The 26,688-nt window shown below is 41.0% G+C and overlaps 1 protein-coding gene across 1 annotated transcript in view; it reads right to left on the bottom strand.

Annotated features, from left to right (window-relative positions):
- si:dkey-228d14.5 (uncharacterized protein LOC796266 homolog) overlaps positions 1–26,688 on the bottom strand; it is a 55,666-nt gene that overhangs the window by 12,826 nt on the left and 16,152 nt on the right. Inside the window, exons 2-3 of the mRNA XM_052041568.1 lie at positions 13,878–13,925; positions 12,817–12,888 (exon numbers count right to left, since the gene is read on the bottom strand). Of these exons, the coding sequence (XP_051897528.1) occupies positions 12,817–12,888; positions 13,878–13,925 (120 nt within the window). The remainder of the gene's footprint in view (positions 1–12,816; positions 12,889–13,877; positions 13,926–26,688) is intronic.

Here is a 26,688-nt window from a genome sequence, read left to right as displayed (position 1 = left end):
CCTTTGTGTCCTTTGCGTTTGACTTTTCTGTACTCCATTCTTACTTTTCTCTTTTCTAACTTTTGCTCTGGTCTCTGCTTTGCTTCCCTCTGTCTTTCTGTGTGGATTCCCATCCCCCTGCCGTATTAGTTTCAACCCTCCCCAACAGCAGTTCTGCATTAGAGTGGGTCAGAAAGTTATGATATATTCACTTATCCCACAAGAGAATCGCTGAGACACTAGAACAGCTCATTCTTGACACCATAATCCAACCCTGAAACAGCAATCCTTTTCTGTTCTGCCCTTCCAGTAGAAGATGCATCTGCAGCCTTATTCTTTCAGCTGGATATTGTCTCACTCTGGGTGGTGATGGCCATGAGAGGTCCGTCATTGTTGGGGCTGTCTATTCTAGATCACAAACTTCATATTGAGGAGTGGCAGATGCCTGTGCATGACTTCTTTTAATGTGGGATGGCTGTTGCATGGCAGCTACCGCACGGATGTGGTAGAATTAGGTCTTAGTCCAAATGGGCAAGAAGGTCCAAGACTTCTGGAGATCAGGCTATACTGAATGGATATTAGCAAACACACATAAAATGGCATATGTGTGTGTGGGCAGCCATTCACTCACACAGACACACAGACACACACACAGAGTGGGCTCAGGCTCAAAGCCTCCGTCTGTCAACCACTGTTCACCCATCTTCCCTTGACCACTCTCAGCCTTGATCCAGTCCTTCCCTGAATTCCTTTTCCTTCTCCTAATCCCCTTACCTCCACTCACCATCCCTCAGTCTCCCTCCCTCCAAACCTTACTCCAGGATACCCTCTCTTGCAGCCTGCCTCCTCATTTCTTCCCTGCACCATACTTCCTCTTTCCGCTGACCCTCTGCTTGTATGGAAAACGTCATCAAGCTTACCTGGTTCCTGCCTCAGTGTTTGTAAGTCAGATCTGTGAATCCAATGATGCAAATTATGGTTCTAGATGTGCGTTCAATTTTTCAAAGCTCTTGCCAAGACATTTACTCTGACTTAATTTCCAGTGATTGTAAAGATTCAGTCCTATAACCCTCACCACAGAAGGATGTAATTGATCCTCGTGTTATCACTTGTACTCCAGCAAACTTGAATGTCAGCTTAACCTTTGTTTAAACTTCCTGAATGCCCCCACATCATTGTCCTCAGTTCACCAAAGGCTGGAACTGTGCAGTTATCGCAGCCATCTTTCACACATTTGCTATGTGTAATCACCACAGATACAATGTATTTTTGAGACAAATTTATATTATTCACGTGGAATGGAAGCTTATTCACTACGTCACTGACACCATGCTACGTCTTGTCCCCAAAGCTCTGTTTCTAAATTACAGTTTAAAACTCAAATCCTTGGCTACATTGTTTAATTTCAGACTGCAGGCCATGTGCTTCTAGATGATACAATGTGTGATTTCTATACAGAATGCAGGCGATCCCTGTGTTTCGGGGGGAGGGATGCATTCCTAGAAAATAGTCCACAATGCGATTTTCCCTAAAGCGAAGATGCATCATCTGCACGTGTTAAGAAACACAAATAGAAAAAAATATATATTTATTTATTTGCTTTTTTCATGTATATTACTGTATGTATAGGCGAATTTTATTCTCTACCCCAAATTTTTGGGTGCTGATTCGTGAATTCTGAAGGGTGAATTTCTGCAACCAGAATGGTAGTAACACGGGGGGTCGCCTGTATAGTGAATTAGTGAACAATGCAGTACATTAAATTCTTTAAACTATTTCTTGCAATTATGTAACAAATGGTGTTAACTTTCTTTGAACACATCTGATGAAAATATTAGTGATGGGAATAAAGGCAGTTTCAGTGATTATTATGATTAATCTAACTGGATAACAAAAGAGTTTTTCTAAACTAATGCCTGCGTAGAAATAGCAAAACAACTCCAAGGTAATGTCACTTAAGCCTCTATCCACCCATCAACATATTCTTTTCTCCTTTCTCTCTTATGTACGTACTGAGTTTCTTCTGAAATGCATCTACTGCATTTGCCTGGTACTCCCTGTGGTAGTCGTCTTTCTCGCCATAATGTTGCACTTGATCTCCAACAAACCTCCCACAGGAATGGATCTTCAGAAACTACAGCAAACAAACATCAGAACCAAGCTCTCCCAAATCTCTGTAGTCGAACTCCAACAGATGAGGCCTGTGTTTGCACATGCCCAGAGGCTGAGCTCCAAGGTTTCATTGACTCATTCATTGAAGTATATGAGATGATGGGCCTTACACTAATCATCTGCAAGACAAAGATCCATTATCTACTTGCCCTTTTTACCCTCTGAGAATAAAGGTTCATGAAAAGACCCTGGAAAACCCTCAGGAGCCATTCCTTGACAAAGGTAAACATCGATGATGAAACTCACCATTTTCTTCAATAAATCAGCACAGTCTTTGAGGAAAATGGTGTTTGAAGATCAAGACCACAGACCAGGTACAAACCTCATGGTCCACCAGGATTCTGAGAGCTGGACTACATACTTAAATCTTAAGACACTTGACATAGGAGCAAGATTTCACCCTCAGGGTCAGTGGTCCATGAGTCACCACAATGATTTCACTTCTATTGCTGTATTATTGTCAGAGCCTTCTCCTTCAACCATTCAGGTGGCAGTGCTGGCAGTGCTACCACCTAGTGCACTTATTATTAATCAAAGCCTTGGTGGACCAAAGTTCTGTTCTTATTTCTCTTGCCTGACTTGAAACACAATATTTCCGTAGCTGCCTCTCAGGTGTAAACAGGCTAATTACATTTAAAAAGGAAGGCCAGTTTGAAATGTCTTACAGTCTTGCGCCTGAAATTAATTGATCCCATGTATTTATCAATAGGAGGAAGTTTGAAATTGTGCTCTGAGAAAGCTTCCAGTGAGAAAGAATTCATACACTGTAGAGTAAGGGACTTGGTGAATATGGGCAACAATGGCAGATTTAACTAAATTGATAAAACTATATAAATATTTTAAGACATGCATAGCAGACCAGGTGATGTGTTGCAGCTGTAATATGTCAGAGTTGATGGAAACCATTGTGATCCATGACAACCACAACTGTAGTAGGTGTCTGGAGATCAAAGAACTTTGGCTCAGAGTTGATGAGGTAGAGTCCAAGATACATATATTGTGATGCATCATGCCAGAGAAATGTTACCTGAATGCTCTGTTCAAGAAGCAGTTTTTTAAATTAAAAGGAATAAAGAGCAATAAGGGACTGAAACATACAGCATAGGAGGCCACTCAAATTATGTTCATAGCAGCTGGAAATGAATCTTTACAACACAGCCCACGGAAAAGCTGTTCACTTAATCCCACTCCCCTGGCTCTTATCTCAGAGACTTGCGATGTTTTTTCTTGCCAGCAAGAATGGAACTTTGCCCATGTTGTGATTCCCCAGAAGAGTAAACAGATTTGCTGTATTCAATCTATCAAATGCTTTTAATACCTTGATTAAGTCACTCCTCAATTTTTTTACATAGGAAAGAATACAAGCCTAGTTTATGCAACCTAGCTTTGTAATGAAGTAGTCTTGGGACAGCCTGAATAAATGAAGGAAACTGCCAAGCTACTTTCCCCTTTCTGGGCATCCCTAAATGTATTCTGGCAACTGAGAAAGACCTGCTATATAATGGAGGAATCCACACTGAACCATCCTGCCTTGGTTCTTTCTAGTTAGTCATCTAAAGGTGGTGACATAATTGATACTGTTGAATCCAAACAAACTTTAGGGAGGATTTGTATATTAGAAATTGTAGGGTTGGTTGAGAGTTTGTGGGTCAATGGAAAGCGCAGTTAAAAGAGATGTACGAAATATTATTGAAGGCAATGTTACAAAAGGGGCAGTTTTTGAAATTATGTGATTTATCAAGTAGCTTTTAGAGTTGGTGGTTGATGTTGCTGCTGGTGAGGACATATGGTATACTGGACTCAAGAGTGCCAAAGGGCACAGACTGGTATTAATCTCATCAGGCAATAATTTTTAATGTCAGAGATGTAGTATCATTGCATCAGTAATCTCCCACTGTGCTGTGTTCTGTAATCAGGCAGGGCTGTTGCTGCAGCAAGCCTGCCACTTTATTAAATAATTTACAAACTCAACAATTCCCTACTATTCATATCACCTTAAAGTGACTGCCTGGAAAAAAAATGTAACATAGATAACACTTATGAGCATCAAGGTGTCCTTGGATACAGCAAACAGCCGACTATATCTACTTTAAATTAAATCAGGTCATGAATCCGCCTGAGGACATTATCCACATCCACTGAGCTGCTTTTCACCTGAGTGTGGTTGCATCTGATTAATAATATGTGGGCTCTCTCTCTCTCTCTCTCTTTCTCTCAACAACACACCAAAAAGATAAAGCAAAGGATCAGGCTGACCTAGGCCTCAGCCCAGAATCACTCCTTGCAGTTCCACCACTTTGTACTTGCTCATCCAGCTGCAGAAGGTCAATTTTGTTGATTTGAAGTACACCAGACACTAGCAGCCAGGGCTGAGCAACGAGAGAGTCTCCACTGACATTTTGAGGAAAATTCATCCTCAAATTACTCCTGAAAGTTTTGACAACTAGCAAAGCCCTGCCCCTGACTTTGCCAACTGTATGACTTTGAACAGTTTTTAACATCTCTAACTTTCAGGTAGTTAAGATCTATTAAAATTGAAATAATTAAAAACATTTTGTTTCCTAAAAAACATTTAAAATCACATAATTTGAGAAAACAAGCTAAAGAAAAGTAATTTTTAAAAGGAGCCTGCCCTTTGCCTCCTAATTTATAGCTCTGCAATCCCAGTTAAAATCAATGGCATATTGTTCCCTGTGTCTGGGTTAAACTGATGTAGAATCAGAGAGGTAGTTTCACAGCATAGTGCTGAGTATTCTCAGCAAGATTGAGCTCTACCACTAGTTTTATAGTTTACAGGCCTGCCCCAATTCTTAGTGCCCTGAATTTACAATGATCATTTCTTCAGAATCTGGGCATTGTTAGTGAAGCTAGCGTTTAATGGTCTTCCTATTTAAGGAAGTTTGTAAATGCATTGGAAACAGTGAAATGATTGCAGTGTCTTATGAGGAAAGATTGAGCAAGCTGGGCTTGTATCTGCTAGAGGTTAGAAGTGTGAGAGGAAACTTAATTGAAATATGCGGTGTCAATGACAGGGTGGATGTGAAGTTTGGAAGATCCAGAGCTAGGGATCACTGCTAAAAAATAATAGGTCACCTATTTAAGACAGAGGAGAGGCATAATTTTTTTCCATCAGAGGAGCCATGAGTCTCTGGGACCATCTTCCTTAAAGGAAGCTGCTTCTTTGAAAATCTTTATGACAGAGGTAGATTATCAGAGGTAAGCAGAAATATGCGGTGGTGGGTACAATCAGACCTGCCATGATTTTATTGAATGGCTTAAGGAGTCAAGTGGCGTACTCCTACAGCTAATTCATATGTTTGCACATTAATATACATGTTAATGTGTAAATGTGGAATACTATTTTCACACAAAAGACTGTCCAATATGTTCAATTTACAAAGTGTTGCTTTGAACTGACTGTGTCTTGATCTCAGTCTGATCACTTTTATTCGATGACATCATACCCTTAGGGTGTGGTGTGTGGGATTCATTTAGGGCTTTTGTGAAATACCACAGGAACAAGTCTGTGTTTATCCAGATGTCAGCCCATCTGGTACTGCATATTGGTTTGGTTCAATATTCCATTCTCTTCCATGGACAACCTTTAAGTCTCGTGAGCCTCCTCTGATTCAAGTATTTATTTGTTAACAAGTCACTTTCATCATATCTTGCTTCTCCAGTTGTAGTGTTAGGGTGTGTTTCATTGAAGCCCATGTGGACAGGAAGTCAAAATAGAAAATGCTGGAAATATTTAGTAGGCCAGGTAGCATCAAGGGAGAGAGAAACTGTTAATGCTCAGATTGAAGAAATTTCATTAGATCTGAAGAAAGATCATCAACCAGAAGTGTTAATTCTGCTTTTTTGTAAAAGCTCAACCCCAAGGGACTTCTTAAGAAGAAGCAATTCAGATTTGATCTGCAGATTTTTTCACTTTCAGAATACAAGTGTACATCAGTTTTCAAGGAAGCTCCGCACAAACAGTTGTTAAGCTGCTCCTGACGCATGAAGAAACCATTATTTGATATGTACTTCTCCCTTGCCAAAGGCACTGGCTCCACCTGGTTCATATTAGTAGTCGTTATAGTCAGCAATATAATGGAACTAAGACTCAATACAAACTGGGAGACATCGGTCTTTGAAGCTGTTTTTCACCATAATGTACACTGTACTGTACTTCCAGTGGCCTATAGGTTCAGTTCATTCTCTTCCAGGAAATCACATGGGCTGTTTCAAGAAAATGGCCTTTGCTACTCAGATCTAAGGTCATTTCCACCACAAGTTCACTCCAGTACTTCCCAATACACTATCACACCAGCACATTCTATTCTGCTTTCATCAACAGTACACACCAGCATACAACCAGCAGCAGTACTCTCCAGTATCTTTTCATTGCCTGCATACATATGTGCCAGCCCACCTTAATTACCAGTACAATTCAATATTTTCCTGTATCCTGCAATCTCTCTTTCTTAGGCAGCCTCTCAGGGTTGAGGGCGGCTTGTTTCTACTCCAATTCTGTGGGTTCTCAGGAGGCCAATGTGGAAGTTGCAGATTCTGCCAGAGATGGAGCTGGAGCTGCTTGATGGGTGGATAACTTGGGAGATGCTGAGCTCCTTCTGCCTTTTACTCTGGGCTTCTTTGTGCTCTTAATGAATGGACTCCAGTATTCCTGGAACAGTAAATTCAATGTTTCATCTTCCATCTTAGCACATTATAGCCTTCAGGGTAGAACTCTGAATTTACCTATTCACATAACCATTCTGGGAGAACTGATCAGATCTGATAAAGTAGCAGGGCGTGCTGGGGCTGCTCAGAGTATCTGGTGGCATCTTGGAAAGGGACCAGGGTTGGTGTTTCAGGTCAATGATTTTTCATGATGGGGCCATCATCAGCCTCAGGCATTTGTTCTGTTTCTGTTTCTGTTTCTAAGGGGCTGCCAAGCATTTTTCAGGATTCCAGCATTTTCTATTTTTGCTTCAGAATTCCAGTATCTGCAATTCTTTGTTTTTCAATCCCTGGACAGTTCTGAAGTAACTAAGTTTTTCTCTCTCCACAGATGCTGCCAGACTGGCTGAGCTTTCTAGCATTCTCCTTTATTTCACATTTCCAGAAACTGATCTGTTCTGTACTCACAGTTCCAGCAATCCTTTTTCATCTCGATGCCCTCCCCCCACCCTCTTTGTTCTCCCTCTGATTACACCTCTTCCAGACAGATCTGCTACTGTTAATAAACCTTTACCTTTTCTTTGTATCTGGTAGCTTTGCAGTCATGTTCTTTACTACCAGCTGTTTTTCTTTTAATTCAATATTATTAACTCAATTTATATTTCACACCTGGAATGGGGGAATTTGAACTCCGATCTGGATTGTTACTCCAGGTCTCTGGGCAACAGGTCTCTTAGTATATCATCACCACCACACCCAAGCAAAATTTCCCTTGTTTTATTCTCTATCCTCTTTACAATAGAGCAACATCCCATGTGACTTCCCAATTATCTTCTGTAATTGCACGTTAACTTTCTCTATTTCATGGGTGAGGACACCAAGCTCCCTCTGTATTGCAACATCCTGTAGTCTTTCCCTATTTAAACATTCTACTTTTCTTCCTATCAAAGTGGATGACCTCACAGTTCCCCACACTATACTCCATCTAATAAATTTTAGCTGACTTGTTTAACCTCTGTATCCCTTTGCAGTCTCCATACACTCTCTTATTGTCTGTATTGTCAGCAAATGTGGCTAGGATATCTAGGTCCTTTGTCTAATTCATTAGTGTGGTTTATAAATAGTCAACATCTCTGCACTGATCCCTGCGGCACCTCACTGTTTACAGCTTGCCAACCTGAAATGACCAATTTATCCCATACACTTCCATGAATAATACAGTCCAGTATATTCTAGTACACTTTCATCACCTGTGCACTCCTCTACATCTCCATTACCAGTAAACATGTATTTTCCAGTGCTCTACCATCAGCAGACCATTTCCATCACCAGAATGCTTCCACCAGCAACAGGAGCTACAGAATGTCCACAGCATTTGGACTGCCCTGAAATCCTCGACTACAACCAGTGGCTCTGACATCCCCCATCATGAAGTGATTTGAGAGGCTGGTCATGGCACGCGTCAACTCCAGCCTCCCAGACAATCTTGACCCACTGCAATCTGCCTATCACTGAAACAGGTCTACAGCGGACGTCATCTCCCTGGCCCTACACTCAGCTCTGGATTATCTGAACAAAAAAGACACCTATGTTAGACTATTGTTTATTGATTACAGCTTTGCCTTCAATACTATTAATCCAAGCAGACTCGTCACCAAACTCCGAGACCTGGAACTCAACACCTCCCTCTGTAACTGGATCCTTGACTTTCTGACCAACAGACCGCAATCAGTGAGGATAGGCAGCAATACCTCCAGCACGATTATTCTCAACACTGGTGCCCCACAAGGCTGCGTACACAGCCCTCTACTCTACTTTCTATATACTCATGACTGCATGGCCAGATTCTGCTCTAACTCCATCTACAAGTTTGTAGATGATACCACCGCAGTAGGCCATATCTCAAACAACGATGAGTCGGGGTACAGGAAGGAGATAGAGAGCTTAGTGACATGGTGTCATGACAACAACCTTTCCCTCAATGTCAACAAAACAGAAGAGCTGGTCACTGGCTTCAGGAAAGGGGGCGGTGCACATGCACCTGTCTACATCAACGGTGCTCAGGTCGAGAGGGTTGAGAGCTTCAAGTTCCTAGGAGTGAACATCACCAATAGCCTGTCCTGGTCAAATGATGTAGATGCCATGGCCAAGAAAGCTCACCAATGCTTCTACTTCCTCAGGAGGCTAAAGAAATTCAGTATGTCCCCTTTGACACTCACCAACTTTTATCGATGCACCATAGAAAGCATCCTATCTGGATGCATCATGACTTGGTATGGCAACTGCTCTTCCCAGGACTGCAAGAAACTGCAGAGAGTTGTGGACACAGCCCAGCGTGTCACAGAAACCAGCCTCCCCACCTTGGACTCTTGTCTTTACCTCTCGCTGCCTTAGCGAAGCAGCCAGCATAATCAAAGATCCCACCCACCCGGGTCATTCTCTCTTCTCTCTGCTTCCATCAGGTAGAAGATACAGGAGACTGAGGGCACATATCACCAGGCTTAAGGACAGCTTCTATCTGTGATAAGACTATTGAATGGTTCCCTTACACAATGAGAGGGACTCTGACCTCATGATCTACCTTGTGACCTTGCACCTTATTTTCTACCTGCACTGCACTTTCTCTGTAGCTGTGACACTTTGCTCTGTACTGTTATTTTTTTTACCTGTACTACCTCAATGCACTCTGTACTAATTCAATGTAACCGTACTGTGTAATGAATTGACCTGTACGATTGGTATGCAAGACAAGTTTTTCACTGTACCTCGGTACAAGTGACAATAATAAACCAATACCAATACCAATAATTAGCATCTGTGAAGAAATCCTTGGTTTCTCCACCAGAAAACACAAGGACAGGTTTGATGAGATGGAAGAGCTAACTTAAGTGCGAATGCAAGGTGCTCTTAGACATAAGTTCCATGTTGGTGTTAGGTATAGTTCTTAGATACTGTAAAGGTTAGAGAAGAGGTAGGTTTTAAAAATATACTAACCATATGCATCAACCTCTAGTTTCCTCCATTTTATTGTGATTGTGCAAGATAATTTGAGTGTGTAAACTACTAATCGTACACTGTAATCACTAAAGGTATAACCTGCACTGTTAAAACATGGTGAATGTAACTTGGCAAAACCTGACTAATTGGTAAGGTGAGAGTTTCAGAAGGCCAGGGAATCATTAGTTCAATGCTGACTGTTTAGATCATATTAGTCAGTTCAAATAGATTTGGATAAGGGTTTATTGCCTTGACAATTGGGAGATAGGGGTGAGGCAGGACTGGATGGATTGGAATTATAAGTGCAAGGTATTGCGGGACTGAGGTCTGATTGAGAGAACAAATACCCCCTGTCCTGAATTAAATGCAGAGTGATGAGAACAACATTGAGGCTGAATGGAGTGGGTTAAAGTAACTACTAGCAATACTCATGTATGGCCACATCATTTTTTGGTAATTGTTTTTGTCTCAGATGTGTATAAGATCAGTGTATTCTGATAATCTGGGGGCTCCCTCATCAGAAAGTCTCTCTTGCCTGCTCATATCGATTGCATAAAGACTTGCTACATCTGTAACTTCTGGATTCTGAGTGGTGATTGATCCATAGCAATCCACCAAACCTCAAAGGAAAAGAAAGGGACCTGAAGGGTGAGGTGCAACAGAAAACCTGTGAACTAAAGAACAGATGGTAGATGGAAAGAACAGGGAAGTACAGCAATCAATAATAACCACAACATGTGTGGATTTTTCAGCATTCTCTTATGGCCCAACATCCAAAGGCCACCTGTTGAAAGATAAGAAAGGAGGAGGCTGATGAAGGTCAGAGAGGCAGTCAGTGACTGCTGGAAGAAGCATTTCAAAGAACTCCTCAGCTGTAACTCTGTCCTTGACATTCATCCTTGACCCCAACCACAACAAACTATTTGGTATCGACTTGCTGTCATCCAAACCAACAAAAAGTTGAAAAGGCCATATCCGAATTGAAAAACAATGAGATCTTAGAAACTGATAAAATCCTGCTGAATTTCTAACACTTGGCAATCATAAATTCAGAATCTCCCACATCTGGAAAGAGGAGGATATGCCAGGATGTCTCAGGGATGCCATAGTCATAACTAATGGTGGTAACCATAGGTGGGTTTCCCTATTGTCTGCTGTACGGAAAGTCATCACCAGGGTACTCCTCAACTGTCTCTTCTCAATGGTTGAAGAGCTGTTCTCTGAATCAGAGACAAAATGGATATGATCTTCCTGCATGTCAAAAGGTAAAATTCAAAAAGGAGCATCAACCACTGTATATGGCCTTCCAAAAGCTTTTGATTCTGTCAATCAAGAGGGACTGTGGATCATCCTTCTCAAATTTGGTGGTCATAGAAATTTGTTTCCATCTTACATCTGCTGTATTGTGCACACAGGCTGTCATCTTAATCAATGGTTCAGGGCACACTGGTGTCAAACAAGGCTGCTTCATCACCCCAACATCTTTCTCAATGTAAGGCTCCACCTTACTTCAAACAAGATTTTCCTGTCGAGGTATAATATATGAGAGTTTTGTTGTAGCTCCAGCCTATGGACAGAAGAGTCTCAGAGACAGCTGAATGAAAAAGTTCTTGGGTGTGCATAGGATTCTGGAAATCAGAGACCAGGCAGCTAAATGAGGGTGATGGATCCAGCAGGTAAGCACTCTTTCAACATTGCTTATGTGTGGAGGAGCAGGAGTACTACCCTCTGGCCCCTTAAGCAAATACCCTAATTTCCACCTACTTCAGTCCTGCAGCCTCACAGAGCCATGGACATAGTCATACTGCATGGAAACAGGCCCTTTGACATCTACACATCTACACTGAGCACTAATCCTGTACTTTTTTCCTCTCACGTCCCCATTAAGTCCACCACCCAATTACCATCACTTTATTCCTTTACCACACATGGGGCAATTTTCAGTGGTCAATTAACCTACCAAGCAGGAAGTCTTTAGCATGTAAAATGAAACTGGCACACCCAGAAGAAACCCCACGCAATCACAGGGAGAACATGCAAAGTCCACACAGACAGTCCCCAAGGTCAGGATTGAACCCAGGTCTCTGAAGCTGTGAGGTAAAAATGCTAACCATTCCACCACTTTGAGACCATTTTCTTTGCTCACTCAGTCCCTCTCCTCTGCCATACTCCCACTCTTCTCCCATGAACACACAGTCTTTGCTCCTTCAATTATCTATCCAACTATTCTTGCACAGTGGCATCACCCAGAAATCTTTTGGCTCATTCTTTGCACAGAATGGGCAGGCCAATGGCTCCCTGGATATTGACTACCATAGGACAATTAGAGAGGGCTTTGAGGTTAAAGTGGTAAATTGGTTTATTATTGTCATATGGATCGAGGTACGGTGAAAAACTTGTTTTGCATGCCATCCATACAGATCATTCCATTACAACATGCATTGAGGTAGTACAAGGGAAAACAATAACAGAATGCAGAATAAAGTTTTATAGCTACAGAGGAAGTGAAGTGCAAGTAGACAATAAGATGTGTGACGGGGTAGATTGTGAGGTCAAGAGTCCATCTTTTTTCACTAGGGGACCGTTCGCTAAACTCACTATGAAAAGTCTGAATAAGTTACTTACCATATCTTGCTTGTTCTTCCCAATGGTGCACTTATAAAGGGAAATATGTACATACTTCCCACTGGCCACATGGTTACCTTAGTACTTCACAAAGAACAGACCAGCTTCCTGACCATGGTCTACCACTAACATTGTATAGTCATGTAATTCTCTGTAAAACATTTTCCCTACTTTCTATCCCAAAGTTCTAATGTTTAAACCCCCTGATCTATGGAAGCAGTCTTATTCCACCAATTTCTGTCACATCCCTTCATAACTTCTTGAGATCTTTATCAAATCACCCACAATCACTCTGCAATAATAGTTAGTATGTTGGAGTACCAGTCTGTCTGAATTCATTAGCACTACTGCTAAAATCATGTGAGATCCCCTGCTTACCTTACGAACGGCACGTTTTGAATTGTGCAGCATTTCACCAAGGTATGAACAGAACAGTTACGATTGTACACCCTGCAGAAAAGAGACCAAATGCAGCTCAGATTAAACAAAAGCACACTAGGTCAAGTTTTGCTAGTTTTATTTCATCATTACATGATGGAAAATTAATAAATATCTTTTTTAAATAGTTCATGTTAAACTAGAACTCTAAAAACACAATTCTAGCAACAAACAGTCCCACATAATGGATCCTACTACTACTCTTTCAGTATTGTTTCACTACAATGGAGCATTAGGAACATCAGTAGACCATTCACTGCCTCAGGCTTATTCCATCATTCAGTCAGCTCATGGCTGATCTACACTTCAATTCTCTTTTTTCTCCTCTAATCCATGCTCATTGACACATTTCCCAATTAAAAAAATTTTCTTAGTCGTGAAAGTTTGAATTATCCCCGAATTTATAGCTTTTAAGAGTTCCAGATTGTTATTAGCCTTTGTGAATAAAGATATCTTCTGATCCCACTTCTGAATGAATTAGCTCTAATTTTCATTGTGCCCACTTGACCTGAATTCCCCAGAAGATGAATCTATATCTACTCCATTAAATCTTTTATCCATTTAATCAAATCTTCTATACTCAACAGAAATATAAACTGAGCTTCTGCAATGTGCCCATTCAATTTAGATTCATTGCGTGCCCCAATTACAACCAGTATATTCTTCATAAAGAGTGATGTACAAAAAATGAATGAAGTATTCTAGATAGGGCCAAAGACTCTGCAACTGAAGCACCACTTTCCTCTCCCACCCCTCCACTTTGTATGTTAGCTTTCATAAGCATCCAATAGTGTGCAAACCATTGTATAACTTCCAAAAATAGCCTTATGGATATGCTATTTAGAGAAAGCCTCTTATAAGTCCAAAACAGGTTTTAAGCACAGATTTTAGGGAACCCCCCCCCATCTGATTGAGATTACCATAGCTGGGGAGGGTAGCAACATTATTTCAAGCTAAATTTACTTTACCCACATAAGAAAATTTTAAAAATGGTAACTCACCAGTTGTATAATGGGCATATGTGCTCATTTGCTAAGGCAAGACCATAGCTGTAAAAGAAACATAATCCATTAGGAATGCACTTGACAGCAATTAACCCTCCCAAATACATTAGACATTGCAAATAATGTAACCATGACAATGATCTGATGTGATGGAGACATGTTTACATGGACCAGTTTCACAACATTTCATTGCAAGAAACATTCCATCTTTCCTGTGGAAATAGAAATGACCCTGTCTCAGTCATCAGCTTTACTCGTGCATTACTATCTGTCAGTATGAATGAAGCTCCACTTCAGATGCTGAACTACAATCTCATTAAGGTAATCATAGGTAATCATGAAGTAGGTAATCACAATACTTTATTCACTTCATGCAATGTAAAAATATTTCCCCATTTGCTTAACCCTAGAAAATAGTATCATGGAAAAGTTCCCTGTCAAACAGAGGTATTTCTTTTATATCTATTCTGGTTCTGAAACCATACCTGAATAAGCTTACTTCATCTAAACGTTCCATTGTAGGGACTGGGTTGACAGTCCTGGATTCTGCAGATGAATCTCTGCCACAATCATGGAATAAGGTGTTGTCTCTTTCTCTCCTTTGAATTGTGTTATGTGCAACATTGATTTGGAAAGGTTTCAGCTGTTTATAGATTATAAATCTTAATTGGATAAAAGAGAATGTGCTATCAAGATGACAAAGATGTAAGAGTAAGGATGGTACATGGAGAGAACAATAACTCTAGTGCGTGCATCTGAATTTCGGTTAAAGTAAAACACTGGAGTAAAATTGCTGACTTTATATTTTATCAAACTTAAGGAGTTTGATTGAACAATTTAGTGGGAGCATTGGTCAAAGTGTAAATTCTGTAATTTCTAGGAGAAAACTTCATTCTGTTTTTGTCCTTTAGCCCCAATCCTGTCAGTTGACACCAGGTCAGGTTTTCCAGGTGATGCTGGGAACATTTCATGAAAATAAAGGCAAAAACTTTACCTCCTTGCCAACTACCATGTTCCAGCTCCCTTCCTCCAAAACTTCAGCCCAATCCCCCACTTCTAGTAATTTTGTAATAAACAAGTGTTCTAAGAAAGTGTAAACTATTTTTTAATGTCTTGTGATTGAAATTGAGTCCTGAAGACTCTCCTTTTGTTCCTGAAGACTCCACGACAACCCTGGAAGGATAGCAACACAAGGAACCTGCCATCCAATAGCTCCTAATACTGAGTGAATGAAGCAGTGGGTGATTTTTCACGGGGGATTAGTTGAGTGTGTTCTTCATTACATCCATTGTAAGTATACCATAAACAACAAACAGTCTGAAGTATAGGACATCCCTGCACAAATTCACCCCACTCACTTTCATCAATCCTATAATGCAGAAAAAATAAACCAATGTGCTTCACAGATGCATGAAGGACAATAGAGACCAAGTTAAAGATCAGAGGCATTAAGAGGGGCGGTCAAGCATCTAGTTAAAAAGGTGGATTTTAAGAATGATCTAAGATAGAGATGGAAGAGGAATTTATAGTGAATTCCGGAAAATACATCCTCAGTTTGAAGCATAGTGGCCAGAACAACATAGAGGGAAAGGTGATCACAAAAGTCAGGAGTAGAGGACTAAATAATGGAAACAAGATAAGATATAGAGGATTTTTTTTCAAAATCGGGCCTGTGTTCTCTAATTATGTGTTAAAATAAATCTTGCATGGCAGAATGAAAGAGGCTCTGCTCTGCCAAAGAAGAGGTTCCATCCTATCTGCCTCTGCCTGACTTGTCACTTCAACACTGTGCTGATGACCATGTCAAGCTCTAATGTACGATGTGGAACTCAGAGGAGACTATTCTACCCCTCAAACACCTTCAGCTGTTCAGTAAGTCCACTTACCTGCTTTTGCTTCATATCTCTTGATAACAGACAGTCCTCATGCAGAAAAAAATTGCCCCTTGATATCCAAATCACTTCAGGGAGAAAGTTTAGGATTTCCACAGTGTGTGAGAAATCATTTCCTGTTTTCACTCTATTTTGGCCTACCTTTAATTTTAAGCTTATTCTGGGCTCCTTCATCAGTGAAAATGATTTTGCCAAAATCATCCAAACCAACCCTTAAGCTTTTTAAACACTTCAGTTAGATCATTTACCCCCCCCCACCCTGACCCTCACCGTCTCAAACCCCATCCCTCCCCCCAGACTTATAAACCATTTATGCAATTCATAGTTGAATCTGATTACTGTGGTATCATTTTGATTAATAGCATTGTATCTTTTCCAAGGTAAGTAAATCCTTCAAGTACCAATGCCCAAAGGTGAATGGAGTACTTCATAAAGGATCCAATCAAGGGTAAAAGTACAATAGAAGCATAACTTCCTCAAATTTCTAATAAAACTGCCTCATATTGGACAAGATTACTTTTTGTTTATTCCGGATACCCCTTCACTTTTAATGATTTATACACTTTTTTGATACTTTCATATTTCAAAGTGTTGAAAATGTTTGCAATCATGCCTTTCCTTAAATCTCCACTATTGCCCTTTTGACCATCGACTGACAAAAACCTATTCACTATTTAACCTGAAGAATGACCTCCCTAGTGAAATGTTCCAAAGCCCTTTGCACTACAGTTTGCTACTGAGCCACATGAGGATATACAAGGAGAGGTGTCAATGTTTTGCCAAAGAAGTAGGTCTAAACATTCTTAAATGTAGCAGAGAGGTGGAGAGGTTTTGGGACAGAAGTTGAAATATGTTAATCTGTGGACACTCAAATCTACAATGCATAATCTCATCATCAAGAAACTATTCTAATTTATTCTTCTCAGATCCAAAATGAATGATCTCACATTCCCCCACATTGAACTACATCCCCCTTAGTTTTGCTTCCTCATTTCTTCTACGTCCTCTTTAGCTTCCAGCTCCAATCAAAGCAACGTACTATTCCATGACCATTTTCTGCAAATCCAAGTAGAAAACTCTCCGTTCCTTCCTCCAGGTTGTTGACACATATGGTGAAAATTTGAGGCCCCTCACTGATCCATGAAGAACACAATATACCAGATAGCAATGAATATATCCTTATCAATAGATGAAAGGTTGACCCTTGTGTATGGTTGTGAATTTTGCTCATAAATGAAAAAGCTTTGGCTTTGGAGGCTGGTTTTAATCCCTCTGTGTTCACACTATTCATGGTTATGTGATCAAATTTTCTCATAATTGCTGACTATGAAATATGCGCATTGAACTTCCTTAGGCTTCCTGCCTTTGCACCACTTCAATTGCATCAGAAGTTTCAAAAACTGCTCTTTAAATGTAAGAAAAGATCTTATTGCTCTTTGGTACAGCAGAATTGAGTCCAAGTCTGAGGACAGGTAGAAGAGATTAATGTCAATTTAAGTATAAACTAACTTATTTTGACAACAGTAATGTATAATATTGGAAGACAGTAAACGAAAAGTTAAGGGATTTCAGTCTCATAGAATCCATTCAATCCATTGAGATGTATTTCAACAGTGTTTATTAAATCAATACTACGTCAGATTAACATATTTCAAATACCTAGTCCAGAGTTCCCTCCCCGAAACCTCTCCAGCTCTGTGCCACTCCTTCCTCCTTTAAGATACTTCAAAACTACCTCTTTGATCATGCATGGTCACCTGTCCTTGTTTATCTACATGTGGCTCAGTGTCAATTTTTATTTGATAACTCTCCTGCAAAAAGCCTTGGCTCATTTTACTTTAGTGGTCATTTTTCAGGGTAAACAGCAAACAGTTTTTCACCACTCTACCTTAAAAGGGCCAAAGTGGATTGGTGGAGGTTTAAGGAAAGCTGTGATTGCAAACATTTTAAACACTTTAAAAAATCCACATACATACCAAAAATAACTGCATTATCTAACAATAGTTAAATAGGAGGCCAGGAAGTTTCTGTAAAGTCATCAGTATTCAACAGTGCAGAGCACCTATCACAAAGCTACTAAGCTACCAGGGTATTAACTGCATTGCCAAAACAGCAGGGAATGAAGATGCCATGGGAAAATAGTGCTGTACTCTGATTAAACTAAACTGTGTCAGCTGTCAGTAAGGAAGGGGAAGTTCTGGAGTCAGTGAGAGCAGAGATGAGAAGCTAATCAAGTATGTGATATGAGCATTGTGGATAGATAGACTAGCAACAGTCAAGCTTTTTGATTTCGAAAGAAGACAACTGAGTGAAGGTTCTGTAAAAGGATACAATTTAACCTAATAAAACATAAAAGCAATACCTGCAAAATTATTATAATTAAATTGCAGCTGCTGGGCAAAAGAAGTTAAGTATAAATGAAGGAAAGATAAGTCTAGGGCTGATATCAGGGATGTTTCATCACACAAACCGTGATTAAGAGTTGGAATCGATTTTGAGGTTAGCTTTGCATTTATGAAACCACTCTCATTTCTAAGTCAGAAGGTTGTTCATTAGACTTTCATCCACAACAAATGCTTTAAATCTCAGCTGACACTCATGCTGTACTGAGGGCACTATCTGAGATACTGTTTTCAGATGTTAAACCATGCCTCTCAGGTGGACTCTCAGATGAAAACTAAGGAAGCTGATTTGGTCTATTAGTCAATACATATCCTTCAACCAATACAGTAACTTATCTGGTCCCACAGCATATTGGTTTGTGGGACCTTGTATTATGCAAATTTGTTAACACCTGTCCTGTATTATGACAGTAAAAACAATTCAAAGATAGCCCATTGACTATGAAATGCTTCAGTACATTGTGAGGTCAATCCAAGTTCTGATCTCATCCCCCCTCCAGATTTTACCTTCTTAACATTGTCTATCTCAGTCATGCTTCAACAAATCATCCATGATTTTGTTACATCTAGCTATGCCTATTCCAATGCTCTCACGGCCAGCTTCTATGATCTTTTACCCTTTGTAGATTTTAACTCATTCAAAACACTGCTGCCCATATCCCCATTTAAATCAGGTTCCATTCATCCATCATCCTGAGGCTCAGGCATCTGTATTGGTTCCCAACCCAACAAAACCTGGAATTTAAAGATTTCACAACCACGTTCACATTTCATAATAGCTATGACTCACCCTCTCACCCCACCCAGATCCTTGTGATCCTCCAGTTCTGAATTCTTATGCATTCATGATTTTAATTTCTCCACAACTTTCAATACGCTTTCACGTTATCTCAGGGACTCCTCTCCAACAGCCTATTTAATATCATTCATTTCTTAAAGACATTTAGAGTCATACAACATAGAGGCAGGTCCTTCTGCCCACCATGTCCACGCTAACCATCGTACCCATCTATACTCATCCCATTTACTCACACTTGCTTACATGTTGCCAATTCAAGTGATTGTCTAGATACTTCATAAATTATGTGAGATTACCTTTCTCCACCACCCACTCTGGCAGTGCATTCCAGATTACCACCCTCTGGCTGAAAAGGTTTTCCACAGATCCCATCTAAACCTCTTACCCCTTACCTTAAACCAGTGCTCAAGTTTTAGATACCCCTGCTATCAGAAAAAGTTTCTTACTATCTACCCTATCTATAACTTTCATAACTTTGTATACCTCTGTTAGGTACTCCTTTAGCCTCCTTCGCTCCAAGGAAAACAAACCCAGCCTATACACTTGGGATATTATTGTTATGACTAAGAAATTCAAGTTGTATTCCCTTATGCAGCCTCACTGTGTGGCATTTTTGAAGGTTATTTGTTAGTTTCAATGCTATTTTTGTCAAGTATAATGTGATTACAATCTTCTTTTCAACTGTACATTTTATAGTATTTTATTTAATAAAATACAGAATATTATTTGTCAAGATAAGAATGTAAACATGAATATTCTAATAGCATCATCTAAAACAAAACCCCACATCATTTATTTAGTTCCAGTAAGTGAATATTACTGCTAGGCCAGCATTTACTTCCCGTGTCTATTTGCTCTAAAGAAGATAATGATGGTTATTTTCTCAAACCACTCAGTATGGTAAAGATATTCCAATAGTATTGTTGGGTAGGTAGTTCCAGGCTTTAGACCCAGCAATGATAAAGGAACAGCAATATAATCATAAAACAGGATGATGTGTGACTTGGAGAGAAACCTTCAAGTGGTGGTGCTTCCAGGCATCTGTTACCCCGGTCTTTTAGATAGTAGAGATCACAAATATGGATGTTCTAAACAAAAAGCCTTTTGAAACAAATGCTGGATAATTTGTAGATGATACACAGTGCAATGATGGTGGAGAGAATGAACACTAAGGCTTGCGTGTTGAGTGCTAATCAACTAGGCTGCTTTGTCCTGAATGTTATTGAGCTTCTTATAATAATAACTTTTAAAAGACAGGTACATGGATAGGAAAGGTTTAGAAGGATATGGGCCAAAAGCTGGCAAATGGGGTTAGCTTGGATGGGCAACTTGGTCAGCATGGTCCATTTGGTCTGAAGGGCCTGTTTCCGTGCTGTATGACTCTATGACTTATGAGTCTGAATGGAGTTGAACTCATTCTGGCAAGTGGAGTGTTCCATTGCACTCTTGATTTGCACCTTCTGGACAATGGAAAGGTTGGGGACATCAGGAGGAGAGTCACGCTGCAGGATACTTGATGTCTATATTTATGCAGTCAAAGGTGAGGGTCCCAACAAATACCCTTGAATGTCATGCAAAAAATTCTCTTGTTAATGATAGTGAATGTAAGGCATGTGTGTGTGACATGAATACTCCTTTCCTGAATGTTGTCTGGGTCTTGCTCCATGTAGGTATGGTAAGCATCACTTTATGAGCAGCTGCAAATGGAACTGAACATTGTGAAGTCATAAGCTTACATTCCCACTTCTGACCTTATAATGGAGGAGTGATCATTGATGAAAGCTGGCGTTAGGATACCACCCTGAATAACACCTGGATCTAAGATAACATACCTCCAACAATCTTTTTCTGTTCGAGGAATGACTCAAGTCAGTGCAGAATTTTTCTCTTGATTATTATCGATTCAGTTTAACCAAGACTCCTTGATATCAGACCTAATTATGTTTATTACTCATGTGATTTCATCATCACCCACTGAAGACTCAATATAGCAGGCATATCCTTCAGGATCCATCCAGCCCAATCAGTGGAGGTACCACTCTAATGATTGAAATTAAAGTTCCCCAACAGAGCACATTCTGTGCCCTTGCTACTGTTCTTCCTTTTCTTGTTCAGCAGGAAGAAGTATTGACCTAACAACTCTACGTTGCAGAGGCCAGATGCCAATTCTCAGACACTTCCTCCTACCTACCCCCTGAACCATGATCCTACCAATGACCACTAGGACATTATCTCCTGCACCATCACTGACCTCATCACCTTGGGAGATCTACCCCCCACAGCTACCAATATGATAGTCCCACAACCTAGGACTGCCTGCTTCTATCTCCTCCCCAAAATCCACAAGAAGGACTATCCCAGCAGACCTATTGTCTCCACATGCTCTTGCCCCATGGAACTTGTATCCTCGTACCGGGACACTATCCTGTCCCCCCTGGTCCAATCCCTTCCCACCTAGTCCATGACATATCACCTGCTCTCCAACTCTTCCATAGCTTTAGCTTCTCCGGCACGCACAACCTCATCTTTACCATGGACGTCCAGTCCCTAATATACCTCCATTCCCCATCATGATGGCCTCACTGCCCTCCACTTCTTTCTTGATCAGAGACAGAACCAGTCCCCTTCCACTAACACTCTCCTCCACCCAGGTGAACTTGTCCTCATCCTAAACAACATCACTTTTGATTCCTCTCACTTTCTACAGACCAAGGGCATAGCTATGGGCACTCGCATGGGCCCCAGCTACGCCTGTCTCTTCATTGGCTACTTTGAACAGTCTCTGTTCCAAGCTTACTCCGGCCCCAATATCAGCTCTTTCTCCTCTATATCGACAACTGCATTGGTGCCACCTCTTGTACCCGTGCGGAACTTGACAGTATCATAAATTTCGTCACAAATTTTCACCCTGCTCTCCAATTCACTTGGACTATCTCTGACACCTCTTTCTCCTTCCTCGATCTTTTCATCTCCATCTCAGGAGATTCCTTATCCACCGACATCTTCTACAAACCCACTGACACCACAGCTACCTTGATTACAGCCCCTCCCACCCTGTCTCTTGCAAGGATGCAATCCCTTTTTCTCAATTTCTCTGCCTCTGCGCATCTGCTCCCATGATGAGGCTTTCCACTCCAGGACATCCAAGATGTCCAACTTCTTTTCTAAATGGGGATTCCCCCCAACTGTGGTCAAGACAGCTTGCACCCATATCTCTGCCATTTCTTGCACCACAGCTCTCACCCCCAACCCTCCCAGACCCAACAGGGATAAGGTCCCCCTTGTCCTCACGTTTCATCCCACCAGCCTAAGTATCCACCACATCATTCTCCAGCACTTCTGCCATCTCCAACGGGATCCCACTACCAAGCATATCTTCCCCTCCCCACCCCCCTCTGCCTTTGGCAGGAACTGCTCTCTCCACAACTCCCTAGTTCACTCCTCCCTCCCCCCAATCATCCTGCTCCCACCCCAGGAACTTTCCACTGCCCCTGCCATAGGTGCAACACCTGCCCCTACACCACCTCCATCACCTCCATCCAGAGACCCAAACAGTACTTTCAGGTGAGACAGAGATTCACCTGCACCTCCCTAAATATCATCTACCACATTCGGTGCTCCAAGTGTGGCCTCCTTTACACTGGTGAGACCAAACGCAGACTAGGTGACCATTTCGCAGAACACCTCTGTCTGTAACTGGGATCTGCATCTCCCCACTGCCAGTCAGTTCAACTCCCCCTCCCACACTATCACAGATATATGTCAGTCCTCAGCCTCCTCCACTGCCAAGAGAATTCCAAGTGCAAACTGGAGGAACAGCACCTCATTTTCCGTCTTGGAATCTTGCAGCCTAATGGTATGAATATTGAATTCTCCCACTTTAAGTAATCCCCACACCCTTCCCCCAACCATGCCTCTCCTTATCTTCCCTTTCCGAGCCTATCTCTCTTTTTTCTACCCTTTTTTTCCCTTTCTCTCCTTACCTTTGACCGATCCCCTGGTGGATCTGCTCTCCCCACCTCCCCCGCACCTGCTTATCACTATCTCTTACCTGCATCTACCTATCACCACCTTGTGCCCATCGTGCCTCCCCTCTTTTGTCCACCTATCACTGCTCTGCTTTCCCTCCTATATATTGGGCTTCCCCTTTTCCTATCTTCAGTCCTGAAGAAGGGTCCTGACCCAAAACGTTGACAGCTTCCTTTTCTCCACAGATGCTGCCTGGCCTGCTGAGTTCCTTCAGCATCATATTGTTTTTCATCTAGATTCCAGCATCTGCAGTCCTTTGTTTCTCTTGACCTAACAGCTCATGGTTATCAGCAGGGAGGTTCCTTTGTGTTTGTCCTGATACCATAAGACTTCATGGGAGTCCCAAGTCTTAGGTGTAGACTCCCAGGGTCCATACCCTCCTGATTGTATGCAACTGTGCCGCCACATCTGGTAAGTCATCTGGTTTCAAGGGATATTGATGGAAGAGTCTTGAACACCATCCGCAAGTTATGATTCTGTGAGTTTGGCTGTGTTGGGCATTGCTTGTTCAATCTATGGGAAAGCTCTTTCAAATTAGACACAAGTCTTCAGTTGCTCATGAAGAACTTGTAGGGTTAAATCAGCCATAATCCTCTTGCACCCATTATGTAAATAATAATGAAAGGATCCTGCTGATAAATAGGAAGATTGGATTAATGTAACCTGTGCCTCAGTGATAATACCTCTACTGACATCAAGAAGTTGTAAAGACAATGCTCACTCCAGCAAAGTAAGTACACGATCTGGTCTGAAATTCTAGTGCAGTACTGACAGAATACTGCACTGATGAAAGTACTGATCCTTCAGATGAGTTTATTAAACTGAGACCCTGTCTACACATTAAACTGAATGTAAAAATCCTACAGTGCTATATATACCATTAATATCCTCTCAATGAACAGCTAATAACAGACTGTCAATAACACCTTACAATTTTTCGTTTCTTTTAATGTAGCAAAATGGCCAAGGCCCTTTACAGAGGAAAAGGCATCAAAATTTGATACAAAGATGCCTAAGGAGTAATTACAGTTGATATTCCAAAGAGACTTAGGTTTATAAGGGTTGTCTTAACAGAGAAAGAGACTGAGAAATTTAACACCAGAGTCTAGGGCCTTTTCAGTTTTAAGCATGGCCACCAATAGTGGAGCAAATAAATGAAAGGATAATGAAGAGGCCAGAATTGGAGGTCTCAGCATGTTGCAGAGCCAGAGAACATCATAGGCTTTGAGAGAGACATGGCCATTGTGATATCTGAAAATGAGTTGAGCTTTGCTCAGCTGATTGCCATTGAAGGTCAGCAAGCAGATATGTGATGGCTGAGTCAGAATCGGTGCAAACTAGGACATGGCAACAGAGTTTTGGATAACAGTTGAGGATAAAATGAGAGAGGCCACCCATAAGTGCAATGAAATAGTCATCTAGGGGCAATAAGTGCAGCTCATTCCAACAGCAGAGAACTGAGGGAAAGGTGAAGACTGGCAATATAGGGATGTAGAAATAGGTGGTCTTACTTGTTATGGGTTATGTGATCAACTACAGCACCAAAGTTGCAAACTGATTGATTCAGCCCTCTATCACACTGCTGCTTGCGTCAAATTGGTTCCTATATTGCCTAAAGGATTACAGTGACCATACTTGAAAGTCTGTGAAAGGCACTTTCTTTTTTTTACTCGTAAACTTATAAGGCAGAGGTCTAATGACAACATCTGCTAAACCTTTATTTTGTTATTTTTCAAACATACTTTAATTCAAACCAAGATCAGTCTTCTGGCTCATGACCACTTTTTGTTTGATAACACTCCTGCGTAATGACTTTGGATACTGTGTCAAAGGTGGCATATAAAAGCAAGTTGTTGTTGCTGGTTACAGCAGTATCTCTCGAAGTTGGATGCTGAAATGGGACTATCTGTGGCTCTCTGGTTGGCTGATCTGTGATTAGTTGAATGACCTTCCTCATGATTTGTTATCTTGTGATACAAAATGTCTCATTTTCCAGCTTGCCTGCAGCTATCTTTTCAAACCAATGCTTTCTGTAATGTTTAACCAGCTGTAGGGCATTGATTTATTGCCATGGTGTAAATATATCTTGTTCTAGCGACTGATGCAATGACCATGAACTCCTTTATTAAAATAATTAAAATATACAGTGAATGAAGCAAAACACAAAACTTCTGTATTCATTTTGATACACAGCAATTTAAAAGTGTTGTTCAGACCAAATGAATTATTGTCTGGTTCTCTGTTATGAGCATGTGTTAATTTTGACATGATTTTTCCTAGTGCACATTTACAGCTAAATTGAATTATAAAATTATAGATCAGGAAAAAAAATTACTGCACTCCATTAGTCCTGGTCAATAAATAGCTACCCAGCTAACTTCTGACTTCTAATACTTGATCCACTGCCTTGTAATTCATGGTTCCTGATATACACTAAGAACATATATAGAATGGTACAACACCGGAACAGGCCTTTCGGCCCATGAGGTTGTGCCGAACTAATTAAACTAGTAATTAAATGCCCGACTAAACTAATCCCTTTTGACTACACAATGTCCATAATCCTCCATTCTCTGCACATTCATGTACCTATCTAAGAGCCTCTTAAGTGCCTTTATTGTACTTGCCTCCAATACCACCCCTGGAAGCACATTCCAGGCACCCACCGCGCTTTGTGTAAAAAACTCGTGCTGCACGTCTCCTTTGAATTTAGCCCCTTAAACGCATGCCTTCTAGTATTAGACATTTTGACCCTGGGTAAAAGATTCCAGCTGTCTGTTCTAGCTATGCCTCTCATAATGTTATAAACTCCTGTCAGTTCTCCCCTCAGCCTCTGCTACTCCAAAGAAAAGAACTTAAGTTTGTCTAAGCTCTCCTCATAGCACATGCTTTCTAATCCAGACAGCATCCTGGTAAACCTCTTCTGCACCCTCTCCAAAGCCTCCACATCCTTCCTATAATGGAGCAACCAGAATTGAATTAAATACTCCAGATGAGGCCTAACTAGAGTTTTATAAAGCTGCAACATAACTTCCCAACTTTTGAACTCACTGCCTCAACTAATAAAGGCAAGCATGCCATATGCCTTCTTTACCACCTTATCAACCTGTGCAGCCACTTTCAGGGAGCTATGGACTTGGACCCCAAGATCCCTCTGTTCATCAACACTGTTAAGGGTCTTGCCTTTAACGTGTACTGTCCCTTTACATTTGATCTCCCAAAGTGCAACACTTCACATTTGGCTGGATTAAACTTCATCTGTCATTTCTCCGTCCATATCTGCAACTGATCTATATTCCGCTGTATCTTTTGGCAATCTTCTACACTATCCACACTGCCACCAATCTTTGTACTGTCTGAGAGCTTACTAACCCACCTATCCACATTTTCATCCAGGTCAGAGTACAACAGAGGTCACAGTACAGATCCCTGCGGAACACTACTAGTTACAGACCTCCAGCCAGAATAAGTCCAATGGACCGCTACCCTCTGTCTTCTATGGGCATGCCAATTCTGAATCCAAACAGCCAAGTTACCATGGATCCCATGCATCTTAATCTTCTGGGTGAGCCTACCATGAGGGGACCTTGTTGAATGTGTTATTAAAATCCATGTAGTCAACATTCACAGCTCTACTTTCATCAATCATCTTTGTCACCTCCTCAAAAAACTCAGTCAAGTTACTA

The sequence above is a fragment of the Pristis pectinata genome, chromosome 30 (assembly GCF_009764475.1).
Source record: "Pristis pectinata isolate sPriPec2 chromosome 30, sPriPec2.1.pri, whole genome shotgun sequence".
NCBI classification, from domain to species: domain Eukaryota; kingdom Metazoa; phylum Chordata; class Chondrichthyes; order Rhinopristiformes; family Pristidae; genus Pristis; species Pristis pectinata.
Note: the sequence above shows the minus strand (reverse complement) of the source record. Positions and strands in the feature narration are given on the sequence as shown.